The sequence below is a fragment of the Nothoprocta perdicaria genome, unplaced genomic scaffold (genome assembly GCF_003342845.1).
Source record: "Nothoprocta perdicaria isolate Ctin4 unplaced genomic scaffold, notPer1 scaffold_506, whole genome shotgun sequence".
NCBI lineage: Eukaryota > Metazoa > Chordata > Aves > Tinamiformes > Tinamidae > Nothoprocta > Nothoprocta perdicaria.
In genome coordinates, this window is record NW_020455762.1 from 19850 (window position 1) to 35224 (window position 15375).

A 15375-nucleotide genomic window follows, 5' to 3' on the forward strand; every position below is an offset into this window, starting at 1 on the left:
ACAATCCTCAAACACAACCATTTATTTGGTTATTGTTAGTTACTAACACAAGCATTTGTTTGCATAAGGGCTAAAAAGCAAATCTTTGGAATGGTGTATCTGTAGTCTTTTTCTTGCTATCCTATTGACCACATGGGTGGAGTCAAATTACTAACTGACATTTCAAGCTCTAATCCTTAAAAGGGTCCCAGATCTTCTTTGGGCATTCATTTCTATGCCAAAATCTGTTACTCCCTCCCCTACCCCATAAAGGTCTTGCAGTCATTCAGAACACCAGAGTGTCCAAAGTATTCAGCCATATATAAGCTAAACCAAGAGGACCTGCTAGCTTATTCATTTACAGAGCTCTAGAAAGGGTGGTAGAGAGAAGAACAAATATAACAAAACCACCTCGCTGTCTACTTCGTCTCGACAAAATAGAAGCAACTGAATTTCTCCCCTAAAGCAAATCTTATTGAGAGAAGAAGAGTTAAATCACACTCCACCAAACAACAAAGAAGGACTGCAGGTATCGCCTTCCTTCTCGATGGAATGATTAATAATTTCACAGTTAGATTTCCTCTCTGTTGGTTCCCACAGAAGTGGGAAATATCTCCAGGGATTTGAGCAATCTGCAGACAACTTGCAGAATATAAATAAAGTTCCCTAAACCATCAGCTATACTGCATGCCAAATATAATGATGAATATATTATTACAGCTACTGAATATACGTGACAGGCAGACAGAAGAAAAAGCCTGACACAGTGCAGAATCTATGCATCAAAGTCATAGCAGGATTTATGTCAAAATGCAGTGAAATAGCAACAGTAAAAAGCATCCCAGTAACTCTCTAAGCAGTCGTAAGAGGARCATAAGTACACAGCCATTCAGGGCAGAAACAATATGACTAATAGAAGGTAATGATGTTCTCCACTCACATTTATCTTCTTTTGCATTTTCAATCTATGACGAGAACTAAAGCAYCAACTGCTGTGTCTCAGAACAAACTAGGGCCTGCACAAAAAGACCCTGCTCACAAATAACAACCTGCTAGACCTCAGGTAATTTTAAGGCAAGGAAGGATTAGCYCAATAGAAAGGCTAGGACTTACACTCAACTCACATTTGGACACTTAGAATAGAAAAAAAATATGTCTATATTTGGCCATACAGGAAAACCTGTCCATAGTCAGGACGCTAATACAGTCTGCAGCCAGTTCTGCCAGAGCCAAGTTTAAGGTARTTAAATGGATAACTTGGGCTGGACGTGTTTGAAGCAAGGACATGTTTATAAGCTTTCCTTCTGATATTTCCATGCTTAGGACTGAGGAGATGAAGCATGGCTCATGACAGAACATTTTTCTTCCTCTGTGTACCACATTGTGCTTCAAGTAGGTAAGACGACCGAGAACAGAATTGGGTAGGTCAGGGAAGTTACAGCRTTGAAGCTTTCAGGCCAGCACTCAGCACTCTGGGAACCTCTGGGAAGCCTGGACTAACATATAGCCACAGGGAGTTACTCAAAAGCCTGATCGCTGGTTTCTCAGGCAGCTTTAAGGGTTGACCTTTTCCTAGACACAAGAAAGAGACAGACTGAGAAAACTTCCTACTGATTCATTAATTAATATCACAGCAACCTCTTAAACACTATCAAATTTGAGATTATGAGRAAACCAAGATTTCTTTGTTCCTCATTAAATCGAGCTTCTAGGAATTAAAGGCAGAAAAATAAGGTAGTAACTACTATAGTTGGGCTTTATCCAAGAGTTTCAATAAAACCGGCATTCAGCACAAATTTTAACTTAAACTGTGAAATTCAAGACTTAGAAATCCAGTTAAGATACAATAGATCATCATTTTCTAATTACTTAATATCCAGTGCTATGTAGAAAAATGGAAGAAATTGTTTCATCAAAGCATTTACTAACTAGTAGTAAAGAAAGCAAGTGTGCAAAAWTTTTTTAAGCATAAATGGATATTTATAAATAGACTGCAAACAAGTGCAAGTGCAGGGCCCTGCACTCGGGGAGGAATAACCCCAGACACCAGTACAGATTAGGCGTGGACCTGCTGGAGAGCAGTCCCGCAGAGAGGGGACCTGGGTGTCATGGTGGACGACAAGTTGACCATGAGGCAGCAGTGTGCCCTGGTGGCCAAGAAGGCCAACGGGATCCTGGGGTGCATTAAGAAAAGCGTCTCCAGCAGGTCGAGGGAAGTGATCATCCCCCTCTACTGAGCCCTGGTGAGGCCACATCTGGAGTACTGCGTCCAGTTCTGGGCTCCCCAGTACAAGAGGGATGTGGAGCTGCTGGAGAGAGTCCAGCGCAGGGCTACCAGGATGATCAGGGGCCTGGAACATCTGCCCTGTGAGCAAAGGCTGAGGGAGCTGGGCCTGTTCAGCCTGGAGAAGAGGAGGCTGAGGGGATGTGTGTACACACATCAGCGTGTACAAATACCTCAAGGGAGGCAGTGAGGAGGAGGGGGACRGCCTCTTTTCAGTGGTGGACAGTGATAGGACTAGAGGAAATGGCTTCAAACTGAAGCATSGGAAGTTCCACAGGAACTTAAGGAAGCATTTCTTCACTGTGAGGGTGMCAGAGCCCTGGAACAGGCTGCCCAGAGAGGTTGTTGAGTCTCCTTCTCGGGAGATCTTTAAAACCCGCTTGGATGCAGCCCTGTGCCACATGCTCTAGGTGACCCTGTGTGAGCAGGGGGTTGGACGAAGATGACCTCTGAGGTCCCTTCCAACCTTCGGCATTCTGTGATTCTATGATTTTAAGTACAACATATTTAGCAATAAAAAAGCAAGGAAATAAACAGGGTAAATTTGTTAGAGGTAAAACTTTCATATTAATCAAAAATTTCAAAATAGAATTAACCATGCAATTGCTCAGTTCACCTACACATGCTTCTCCTGAGAGATATTACTTCTGGTCATCATTTGTGTCCTACTCACTATGTTGTCTACGTGTTGAAGAACCTGGCCTCTACTGCATGCTGAAGTGTGAAGGGTATGACTGTAGTAATAAGGAACAAATGAGACTCTACACGATGAAAAACATCTCAATGAGGGTCAAGCCTGCAGTACCATAAATTTCTCTCTCGTGGTCTTCTCAGAAGAAGACTTATTGGCTCAGCTTATTCCAAAACTCCTTACAGATTCGGTCCAATGGCGTTTTCAGAGCTCAAACCAGAAAGCCTCAAGCATAGTCACATACAGAGTACTAGCATGTCCAGGACAACCTGTAAACCGTGAAGGCCAAGTAATTTTTCCATATCCAGGCAGGAGAGCTGAACATAAAGGTCCAAATCGGCACTCTTAACTCCGCAAGGAAGGGAAGAGCTCCTTTTATGAAGGGGGTGCTCCACAGGTCCAGAGAGAAAWGTTTCAGTCATGTTCAACTCTCACTAACTTGAAACAAAATAGCAAACATTCAAAGGGGGAGGTATTTAACCTAAATGCTTAAGTTTAATTATAATTTCTACAAACCCTCTACAAACTTTTTACAATCCCAGTCAGAGAATGAGCTTAATAAACTAAGCGCAAAATACTTCTTTACAGCCACTGAGTGTTTTACTGAAAAACCCGTCTACCAAAAGCTGCATCAAATATGAGGTGGAATGGTAGAACGCACCACTTAAAGCTGAAGGAAACAACTGCATTTTTGTGTTTTCTCCTCGACAAATACAAGCTTTCATGTACTGCTTTCTGTTTACTGGTGATATATTGTAAATGTAGGCCATTTAATTCCTAGAAGTTTACCATCCTACAAGCAAACTAGACCTCTGAAAATTGACATGTTGATTATTTGGCATCTAAACTTAATTAGTTTTAGGCCTTTCCCCATCTATTATCTGTGTTCAAACAYAGCACTGGCAAAAAAATCTTATTCTTTCTACCACCATCTAATCAAACCATAGTTATCCTACRACACAAAACTAATTTGCAAAAGTCTTCTTTCTCAACGCATTAATCAAATCATTTCACTGCATTAGGAGTGGTTTTGCCAGGAAAACATCACTAACTGAAATTTAAGCTACATGACTAASTTCAGTTTGGGGCAGCTCTTCACTGATTCTACTGACTATCCATATCAACTAGGATCATTTAAAAGGAACATGTTAAAATATTATGCGGCAGGTGACTGTATTCAATTCTTGCTATGTTGAATCTCTTACAACCCAATATTTGTAAGGAAATTTCTAAGGTGATTTGAAACCCTGTAAAAGGATACAGAGATGTAGAAATAATCAGTTATTGACAAGAAATGTCTTTTTATTCCTATCCACATTTAAGCGCTCTAAATCTCCAGGAACTAAGCAGCAGATTAAAAGTAACCAAATCTGAAACAGATTAAGGCATCAGCAGGCCAGTGCACTGAGCTAAAATGAGCATAATGCCAATATCATTCCRAAACAAAAACAAGTGGCCCTCTGTAAAAGGGAATATCTGCTGAGCAGTATACGTGCAATTTATGTTGCAGTCAAAACAGCAAGTCCAGCTACATTGAATCCTGGCGCAAAGTGAGAAGAGTTTCAAAATGAGAGCACCTTCGTGTTATCAGAAGTACCTCCAGCAGGGAATTAGCTCTCAGTTCTTTTGAGATGTATAAAATAATCCTTTTATGGTTTCTAGCTCATATTTCTTATAGATTAAAATCAAGTGATTTGACTTGATCGAAGATATTAAACAGTTAGGTATTATTCTTGCATTYCTGTAATCTCACTGAATTCAGAAAAAACAATTTCTCAGGGGAAATCATCATACATTCAGAATGGCTGGAAGTAAATGACAGCCTGGAGAATCATCTCTAGGATGGCCACCAACCACAAGTTAATCTATGTGTGCAAGAGGCAGGGACATCTTAGGTATGACCCCAAGAACAATTCTTTTGGCATAATTTCAGCTATATAATAAAAAAGGTACTTCTGAACAAGCTACACAGGAAATACATGACTCACACGTGAAAGGAAAACACAGATATTCTCTTCATGCTCCATTATTTCTATTCAACATCCTGACATAATGTACTAGTGTCACAGCAAACCTAGGAAATCCTATTTACAATCGTCATTTGAGCACCACATAAAAATTCCAAAATGCATTATGTCTCAAGCATGTGCGATCAGTGCAATCAATACCCTCAAGAAATTGTTCAGATCTGATTTTCCATTCCAATTGATTGACTTAGATAAGTATCTTAGATGATACAGATCACAAGCCATCCCATGAAGATTCTCATCAAAATGAGAAACAAAACCATTTTATTTTACCCTCTTGTCCTTTTTAATGAGTGCATCCCACACCAGTTTTCTTATTTTTTGTAATTACTTATCCTATGGGCTCTTTAAGTCCCAGTTCACAGGAAGTCAGCGTGTGCTCAAGGCTATGGTCTACAACTTTTGTGTAAAATAAGTACAATAAWCACATCAACTGAACACTTAAGCAGGTCTGTTATATCCTCACSCATTTCAGAAATTAAAGGTTTCTCCCTCAGTAAATGTCTTCCATCCTCTCACTCAGTTGAGATCTTTGAAATCTCATTTTAAGTTGCTTCTCTTGGTCTGCTTTTTGGTTTTCCTTTTCCCCTCTCTCCACAAAAATTTAGCAGGTTGCTGCAACTCTWATGACAAACCACAAAACAGATAATCTATAGACAACATATGGAACACAAGTGTCAGAACACCAGATAAGGTCAAAAAAATCAAAATATACTGTATGSTTTATGGGTTACAAATACCAGAACACTACTTTAATCTCATGCTGGTTGATTTTGCTGTCTTTTTATCCAAAGGAACAAGGGTTTGGGAGCAAAATATCAAGCAGAGATTGTTAAGTGACTGGCAAAGGAATCGAAAGGATCTAATGAAAGGGAAGGTCATCACATTCAAGTAGGCTCAGATTCATAGATATCTAATGCAAAAGCACAGAGGTATATGTGGGACAGAGACAAAAGGTTTTCAGTGGCGTTTTGCAGGTAATGAAACCATCTAGCAGAAAGTTAGAGTGGTCCAGCTGGGATAAGATTCATGTACTTAACACGACTGACAGAAGATTCCCATAATCAATATGCAAATTGTCTGAGAATGGTTATAGAAGCATGGCAAGGAGGAAAAGTTGGAGTTGGACACAAGCGTAAGGAGAACTGACAAGATGCAATGGTAGCCTGAACACAGACAAAGCTTAATAACAGAAAAAGGACTGCAGAGAGAATGGTTGAACAAGAACAGTGTTGCCTCACCTCTGCCTACCTCACTTAACACTTATTCTTCAAATTGAGCATAGACATCTTCCTATAATTTTATTATCGTTACCTCTCCCTAAAATATGCCAGGCGTTCTGCCTTTTCCTCTTGTGGTAAGTCATCCTAAGAAGCTTAAGAAGGAGAGCTCAGGAAATCCCTTTTTCTCAGGCTGACCTCYAATATGGTTTTGATTCCCACTACTGTTTCATAACCTGTCATTGCCGTCTCTGTTGGATCGGAGAAGAGCTCGAAAGCCCAGGGAGAAGGTGGGATGCTGCTTCTACACTGCCACTACCATCAGCAACCACAGCTGCTTGGTAAGATGCTGTGCAGTCTTTGATAGAGTTGGTGCCAACTAAATATCTTTAAAGGAAAATGCTGCTCCTGCACATGTTGCCCGAGACGGAAGATGCCACCTCTGCTCCCAGCAGAACCAGACAGTTTCACAGCCCCTGAATTTTGATGCATCTAAGCTACCTAGTCATGTCCATTATTGCTATTAACAAGAAATAAAAGGAATTAGTAACTATTTGTGGCACATGTCACAGGTTATTTGTGTTTGCAATTATTAATCTTTTGTCCCTTAAATGATTTTGGTAACAGTACATATGGTGTAACACATTCTTACATGTCATTACTGAACTACATGTAGTTTTTTTTTGCAATTCATCTGATCCATCTGTCATGTTCCATCACATCCATGAAATTTTAGTTGAGTAACTTAGTACCRATCTGCATTCTAGAGAACTGTTTGATGCTCAAAATATTGCATGAGTTAAGACCTTCCATCTTTAAAAGCTTTCTCTTAATAGCTAAATTCAAAAATTCAAAAGAAAGATGAAACTTTAAACTTATTATGTCCAGCTGTTGCTTGAACTAACAACTTGTGAGTTTGCACTTCTAGTTGCAGTGCACCCAAACCAAATACCCAGCTTTTAGAAAATACAGTTCTTACAGCACAGAAAAGCAGGAGGTGTTTTTTTCCATGCTGTTACAAACTAAGATATGCAGCAGCACTTTCTGGCTCAGCACAGTTCAGCATCCTCCTTAATTCAGTTTCCTTATATTGATTACAACTGCATTTCCAATATTGAGTCAGAAGAACTTTCATACTTAGAATGATAAACTCCCTACTTGAACCTAAGCTAAATATCTAGACTTTAATTACATATCAAGTACACACTAAACCATTTTGCAAATATGCAATATTTCATCAAACATCAGAACACTCAACTGACCATTTCAAGGAATATTTAGGGTCAAAATATAAAGTTACTACTTATTATGTTACAAGTTGACTGTTTTTACAAAAAAACCCTTCCATTACAAATCTAAAGAATATGATTAAAATTCTATATAGAAACAAGCATCAGATAGGTTAATTGAATATTAACCAATTTGTATAAAACCATCTTAGGTCTYCACATGCAAATCAAAGTAAGAGCTGGTCCTCAGTCCCACTGAAGAGGAAGGGGCCAAGCKCTTCTCAGTGGTGGCCAGTGGCAGGACAAGGGGCAATGGGTGTAAGTTGTTGCAGCACAGGCAGTTCCATCTCCATGTGAGGAGGAACTTCTTGACTGTGAGGGTGACAGAGCCCTGGAACAGGCTGCCCAGGGAGATTGTGGAGTCTCCTTCTCTGGAGGTCTTCCAAACCCCCCCTGGATGCCGCCCTGTGCCCCGTGCTCTGGGTGTCCCTGCTGGAGCAGGGTGTTGGACTGGATGATCTCTGGAGGTCCCTTCCAACCYCAACCATTCTGTGTTATCAACTAAATACATATTAAACTGGTCAAGTATAAAGTATATTTCACAACCATGTTTAGATCTTTATAAATAACCTTCTTTATTAAYCAAAAAGCCAAATATAGCAAAGCACTTCCAGGCAAGAATGAGGTCTTGCAGCAGTCTAACTTGGTCTGATTTTTCTCCAGCTGCTCGCATGCTGCAAGTTAGGCATGTGCTTAATGGTCACAGCCCAATTACCCAACTATGTCTTTATCAATCACAGACAGAAAGCTACCATTCTGTAGTTAGTTTCTTTAACTTAGAAACTGATAAAAATCAAGATTTCAGAGCAGATATTTAGTTGTCATTATAACTACATCCTACACTATGCAGTTCTGCTTACATCTGCACACTCACATATTTTGGCAAAAAGCTCRTTGCTTTTACCTTTAACACAGGTAACAGGAACTTGGGAGTGGAGAAAGAACAGCTCCGGGCTTGGAGTAGCACCAACACTCCTCCCGTGATTACCTCCTTTAATCAACTGAAATACTGAAAATACCGAAAGAGCCACATGATAAAACATATRTTTCTGAATCACCCAGTGGCCAATTTGATTTCCAATATAATCAAAATATCAAAAGTTGTGGAGACTATTCCACAATCATAATAGATCATAGCTGACATCAAAATCATTATTTGTATGTGAGATAAGWGATGAAACAAGCTTCAGGCTGTCTTCCTCTCAGCTTGATCATTTCATCATTTAGCTTTCTAAGAAAGATCTTTAGGTAGCCCACATTAAGAGAAATTTTTCAGATGGTAAGTGACATGAATTCAAAAAAAAMTATGGAGAAAAAAAAACTTTTCCACAGCTCTGTATATTATTCAAATGGAATAGGGAAGCTACTTAAACACTAATCTTACTGTAGAACTCCAAATGTTTGTTCACCCTCTGCTTTATTCATTCACTATAATGCTTTACATTGAATCTGCTAATTAAATTTATATTTTAATAGTGATATAAGATTTTTATTCCTCAGTACATAACCACCGTGCTGTCTTTTTAAGTGAGGAAACACCAAGGTTTTTTGCTTCATGTATATTCAGTGGCTTCAAATTCCAACTATTTTTCAGCACTGGCAGTGGGACATTTGATCATCATCAATAACCCAAACAGCCTGTCCAGCAACATTAGAAAGATGTGAACTTGCCTGACGGTCATGTTCCCATCACATTCCATTAACACTAAGTACTGACACTTTTACYTCTTCAGAGCTAGAAGGAGATCCATAAGGAAAGGAAGATGGACATGTAAGAATGGAATTCACCACAGGTAGACACACAAGACTAAAACTAAGACTTGAAACAAGGTGCTGCACTTTGGAGCCTCACTCCTGCCTTTGGAGTGAGGTATCTACATGAGGTTGTTTCTCTAAGGGGTCCTATCGGGGAACCATCAGTCTTTCATGTGGTCATCTCTGCCCAYTAAAGAGAGGAAGAGTTAGCAAATTCCTGCTGCAGTTGAAGTGCTTGTTGCTTGCCTGCTCTACWGCAGAATAATAACGAACAAATGGTTATTCTTCCCAATACTGCTCTATTGGGTTGGGAACCAAACAACGCTTAATAAMACACCAGCCACAGCTGTTCTCCGTGAAACATCCCCTTTTAACAACCCTGGATACACTAAACACATCAAAACAAACAGAAAGGTACAGAAGGAAGSTGGCTATACCATTATCTATTTGTTCATCACATGCACAAAGCCAAAACCCGTGCCATCATTCCTGGCAAATGCTGATTCTTACTCCCCTTAGAAATAGCATTGCCCTCTGATATGACTCCATAAAGGCTTGCAACAACAACAACATGGTCACAAAAACAATGTAGAGCTTTTTTTCTCATTAATCAACAGAAGGTGCATAAGTAAACTACTGAGCAAAAGGTACCAAACAAACTGTGAAATATCAGTGAAACTGGACACCAGAACTTTACACTGTTCACTGCAACAGTGAAGGTTTACCACTTCTATTTTTCCAAAAGCAGAATCTCTTACCAGCCCTTCCCAGCTTCAATAGCTATTCATAACCCCGCTAAAAACAGCAGCAATCTTGATTGACTTGAGAAAACTGGGGCAACTTGCAAAAATCATGGCATTACCCACTTGATTGTCTTAAAATTGTATTTTAAGGAGGAGTCACCAAGGCTTCCTCAGAACACTCTTGCTTCAACACTGATATTTTTTCCCTTTGTAACCCCCACAATACCTGCAATCAAACCGGACCATGAAACTTGAGCCACACTCTTTTATTCTCCAAGAGTCTGTGACTAACAGATTGAAGAGCTGAGTCCTTGTTCCAGTARTCCAATATTTAGGTTCATCACGCAAGGAAATCACTTCTATCAAAAGGTACACTGAAGTCAAYTAATCTCAAGTGAGACTATAATAAAAATAATTTCCTCCAACACCYAAAACAGCTTGAATAATCAGAAATGCCTTATAAAGGAAAAAAAAGTAATAAAAAACCAAAAAAAACAGATCTAATTTATTTGCACCAAGATCAGACCAGGTSCTCTCATTAGATCCCTCTGCTCACAGTCACTAGCTTTGCTCTTKCTCATCCCTGCAATCCCCTAACCATGACATACCTCTACACACACATCCCATGTCTCAGGCTCATATCACAGGAGAAAATTTTCATGAACAAGGAAACAAGACAGTTCACATACACCCTTATGGGGAGTTGAACAGAACACTTTACATAAATCAGTCTCTTTCCTTTAGAGACTACTTACCTCACACACTGAGGAGGAAACACAAATGAGCTGCAACCTTCCCACCCTTCCTTTAATAGGATGTCCCTTTATCAGGTGATTAGATGCACCTGACCTACAAACCACAGCTCAACTCAGCAGGCTTCTCCACAGCTGGGTAACTCCCCACGCTTGGCACCTTCACCCACCTGCTCGTGACATAAACAAATACATTTGGGCATTAATAAACTAATCTGATATAAACATCTAAACAGAATTTCTATTGCAATCATTATCATAACTGATCATTATCATAACTTCAGTCACTTTGGATGAAAATGGGTCTGGGGATATTGACCTACAAAATGCGTTGYTAAGGATACTGTAACAGCAGCACAACATCAAACCAACCAGAGAAACCCAATATTTCATCATAAAATCCAAAAATTTGATTTTACAAGGCACCACGATCCCTCTGCTTCTCAGAGTAACACGGGATGTAGGGTGGCTCCTTACAAGCTCTCAGTAAAGAGCCCAAACACTAGTAAAAAATAAAAAATATGCTTGTGTGTGACACGACAGCACAGTAGAAACTCAACTCCACAAAAAATAAACAGGGGAGGGAAATTTCCGTGAAGATTTATATTCCGTGGTAGTAGAAGTATGTTCTGCAGGAAAATGAGAGAAGGAAAAGCCTCTAATCAGATGATTCCAAGCACATACACTTCAACTCACCCRTTCCACAGAAGAAAGAAGGAAAATAAAACAGGACAGCTTTGACATTTTGCTGATGAACTGCAATATGCATTGGCGCCTTATTTCAGAAATGCTTCTGTTTTCTGTGCTGGTACCAAACTGATCCTTTTACAGAGCGTTTGCAGATGAATTCTGTGATGCTGTAAGTACTAAAGAACTAGATGTACTTTGAAAGAAAAGTAAATCTCATCTTTTGACTAACCGGTACCAGGTCTTTCCAGGAGAGAAATGATTATTCTAATTTTGCGGCTAAATTCCAGCTTTCGGGAATGACAGCGTTCTCACCTACAGTTTAGACATTCTTCTGTAATGACTAAGACTATCTGTCCTAGCACTGAGAAATATCTTAATTATAATACTTGAAAATCTTCTTCCTCATATATTATGTAAAGACATAAATGAGATTCTATAGAACTGTTCCATACAGCAATAAGTCAATGCCACATTTCTGAAAGCGACAGTATTTAGGATGCCTTAAAACTAGTGTCTTTCATGTGTGCCTTAGAATACTTTGCCTTTCATAATATTTTCCTGTGGCAGAGTACATGAGTGCAGATTGAAGCTAAGGGAAGAAAGCAGGGYGAGTTCCAGTTATACCAGACAAACAAAAAGCCGGAAGAAAACATGCAAAGAGGCTCCAAAAATAAGAATGAATTCATCATTCTGGAGAAGATTTCTGCTATCAAACAGTAAAACCAGAATATCAAATATATTTCTCTTATCTCTCTCTCTTTTTTTTTTTTTTTTTTTGAGGAAAGGAGAGTTTCAACATGAAATTTAAGAAGCCTGGGTTTTATTTTAGCCCTGCGTCTGGCCTGCCAGACTGCTCTGCGCATGCAACTAAAACATCAGTTATATTGAAGTAAACCTAGAATTGCTCCATATTCCAGGTATGTTTATATGGGGTTAAAACCTCACGCATTATTTTCATATTGAGCAGAGTAGGCATCACACAAAATCTTCACAACTTCCATGCAATGCATGATGCAGCAGCACTACTTTGCAGGATATATCTTTTGTGTGAAGTACAACAATTTGAAGGGATTTAGATTTACTAATCTTTTACTACTGCTATTAATGCACTAAAGAGTGATTAAAGAGTGATGATTATTATTACGATATATCAGTCTGCTATAACTCTAAAGCAACTTAAGCCATTATCATAAAGCTTCCAGTATGTTAGAAATATATTAGCTACAACTCACAGAGAAAGTAGCTCAGTTTTCAACGAAAACTGTGAATTATTCTAAAATACATCCCAAAAATGACACACCTTGATGACTTGCATTCATTTCTCATTGCAGAATTTATAAGGTATAAACTCCAGCCAAGCAATTATATTGTTTTTATTTAAGCTTACCTTTACCTAATTACTATGTTCTTCCATCTCCTCAGCACAGAATGGCTGCTCGTGGGAAGCCAGAAGCTACCATCTTGCCTGACCTCGAGTACAGGAATGTGCCATTTTCCCAATTCTCCCAGATAAGCAGAAAAAAAAAGGTCTTTTGAAACAGATTTTTTATTTTTAAAATAAAATAATTAAATTATTTTATTTTATTAATAAAATAAGTAGATTTTATTAATAAAATTATTTTATTTTATTTTATTTTATTTTATTTTATTTTATTTTATTGTACCCAACCAGTGACTCTTGGCAATCTTTTCCAAAACTTCTTTCCAGAAGAATGATTTGGTTACATTTGTGCTCTACTTTTTGGATATCTTGAAGCCTAACAAATGCTACCAGTTATCTTCCCCTTGATAAGATATATAAATACAGCGCATATTCCAGGACAAACTCGGGTAGAACGAGAAGATCCAGTTCTCTTACACTATCTAGTTTGCTTACAGCTTCCCCTGCCTTTATTTAAAAAAAAAAAAAAAAAAAAAAGCTTCCAACGATCTATGTGTGCATCCAGTGGGTTCTTACACTTCTTTTCCTCAAGACTCCAAAGTATTTGCTTTTCCACAGCTTTTACATGGTACAGTTATTGACTAGAGGCATTCCAATAAGCCATCATCTTTCTCAAGATAGGASTGAAAAATGGCAACATTTTCTGTTGCTTATAGTGTTTTGGGTTGTTTTTAGTGATCTTTGTGCGCATGTATCTTCCCTGYTAATTTATGATGATGGGCTTCGGTGGGGTGCTAAGGCACAGACTGAAGGCGCTGCAGAATGAGTGATAAACCTTGCTGAATCACATAGTACCAGCGCRCCAGATATATTCGACAGCCTGTTGGCATCTGAATGACATTTACTAGGTTCAAACTTGATACTTTTTCTATTTTATAATGTGACACTTGTGGCCAGGAGGAGCCCTGAGTTGGTTTCCTCTCCTCCAAAGAGCTTGTACAAAGAGTTTGTTTGATTTTTCATATTGGCCCTTGGAAATCTTGCATTTTTTCTGCTTTTAAATGCCAGTCATTGCGAACTTTTCCGTTTTTCCATGATGAAAGACACATCCAGCAGGTCAGTTAGGAAGAGGAGTTTAAAAGSCACTAGCCAGAAGAGCTTTTTCTAAGAATTAAATTTGTGGTCTTACAGTGACTTGCGTCTAAATCAATAAATATTAACTGGGTAGCTTTCATTTTCTAAATACCTACTGTGCAAGTTAGGCACTTCCAGTACTTTGAGCAGGGTTAGACTGATGCGATTTCTGTCGATGTGGATTTTGGGGTAATTGCATGTCCTTTTGTGTATCACTTACCCCGTTGTAGTAAATAGCGTGTGCGTGTGCACTGCGCCCCGCACACCTTGTTTGTCTCGGGGTAGTTCCCAGAACTGTTCCCCTAGACAGTGTCAACACAGCGACACGCACGCTAGCCACTTCATATTCTATCCGGTGACTTGAGGTTTCCAATGAAATAGTTTAGTGTCCCGAATGACCTTCGACTTTACATACATACATATATATATATATATAAAATTACAGAATTTTATGTAACACATGCTATACAAGCCGTAGTGAACACAGAACAAAATTTCACAATGTATTCCTTACCGCAACAGCGGTGTGTGGTGGTGGTGACAGTCCACCATGAGGCACTATTGCCTCCTGTGCAAAGCCAGGCCGAATCCGTTGTTTGGCAGGGAGAAGCCTTTTGTTTGTTGGTTTGTTTATTCTGCTGTACAGACAGCAGCTCCTGGCCAACATTTGCTTTCCCTCCTTCAAGGATTCGGCTTCCGCCTCACGCAGGGCTTTTCCACTCGGTTACCTTGGGCACACGCAGGACAGCGCCACGGTGCCCTGTCCAAAGGGACGTCTCTCTATTTATCCAAAACCTGCGTGGAAGTGAATACCTTGGCATGCTTACACTGTGCTTCATGAGAAGATCCTTCACATTTTTTTAGGTTTGCCAGAATTTTTTAATTTTTATTATTATTATTTTGCAATTTCAACGACACCTGCGAGTGTGTTTTGGGGACACTCGTCCAGGCTCCCAGAAACGCCCCTGGGCAGAGCGGCGCTAACCGCCCCGCGGCGGGCCGCGCCGCCGCTCCGGGCCGCCCCGCTCCGCGGGACCCCGCTCCCCGTTCCCCGCCCCGGCCGCCGGAAGGGGCCGCCCCGGCCCCGGCGGCGGCGGCGGGAAGGGGCGGCGCCAGCGCCGGGCATGCGGCGTTGCGCCTCGCGGCGGCCGCCCCGCCGTGTTGCCGCCGCGCCGGGCTCCGCGCGGCCGTTGATGCTGCGGCCGTTGGGCGGCCCGCGCGGCGGGCAGGAGGAGCCGCGGCCGGCGCGCAGCATGCGATGGGGAACTGCTGGGCGCAGGGCTGCTGCGGGCTGCTGCTGCGCCGGCAAGCGGCACGGCTGCAGCGCGGCGGCGGGTGAGCAGCGAGCGCCGCGCGCCCCTCTCCTCTCCCGTCCCCTCCCGTCCCCGCCCTGCGCCCTGCGCGCTGCGGCGCGGGGCCGCCCGCAGAGC

General features: G+C 40.6%; 1 protein-coding gene across 2 annotated transcripts in view; it reads left to right on the forward strand.

The window, feature by feature from the left end:
• Positions 1–15203: 15203 nt before the first annotated feature.
• Positions 15204–15375, forward strand: part of AP1AR (adaptor related protein complex 1 associated regulatory protein) — a 13679-nt gene continuing 13507 nt past the window's right edge. For both annotated transcript variants that reach the window (XM_026048022.1, XM_026048023.1), the window contains exon 1: positions 15204–15280. In XM_026048022.1, coding sequence (XP_025903807.1) covers positions 15204–15280 — 77 coding nt within the window. The remainder of the gene's footprint in view (positions 15281–15375) is intronic.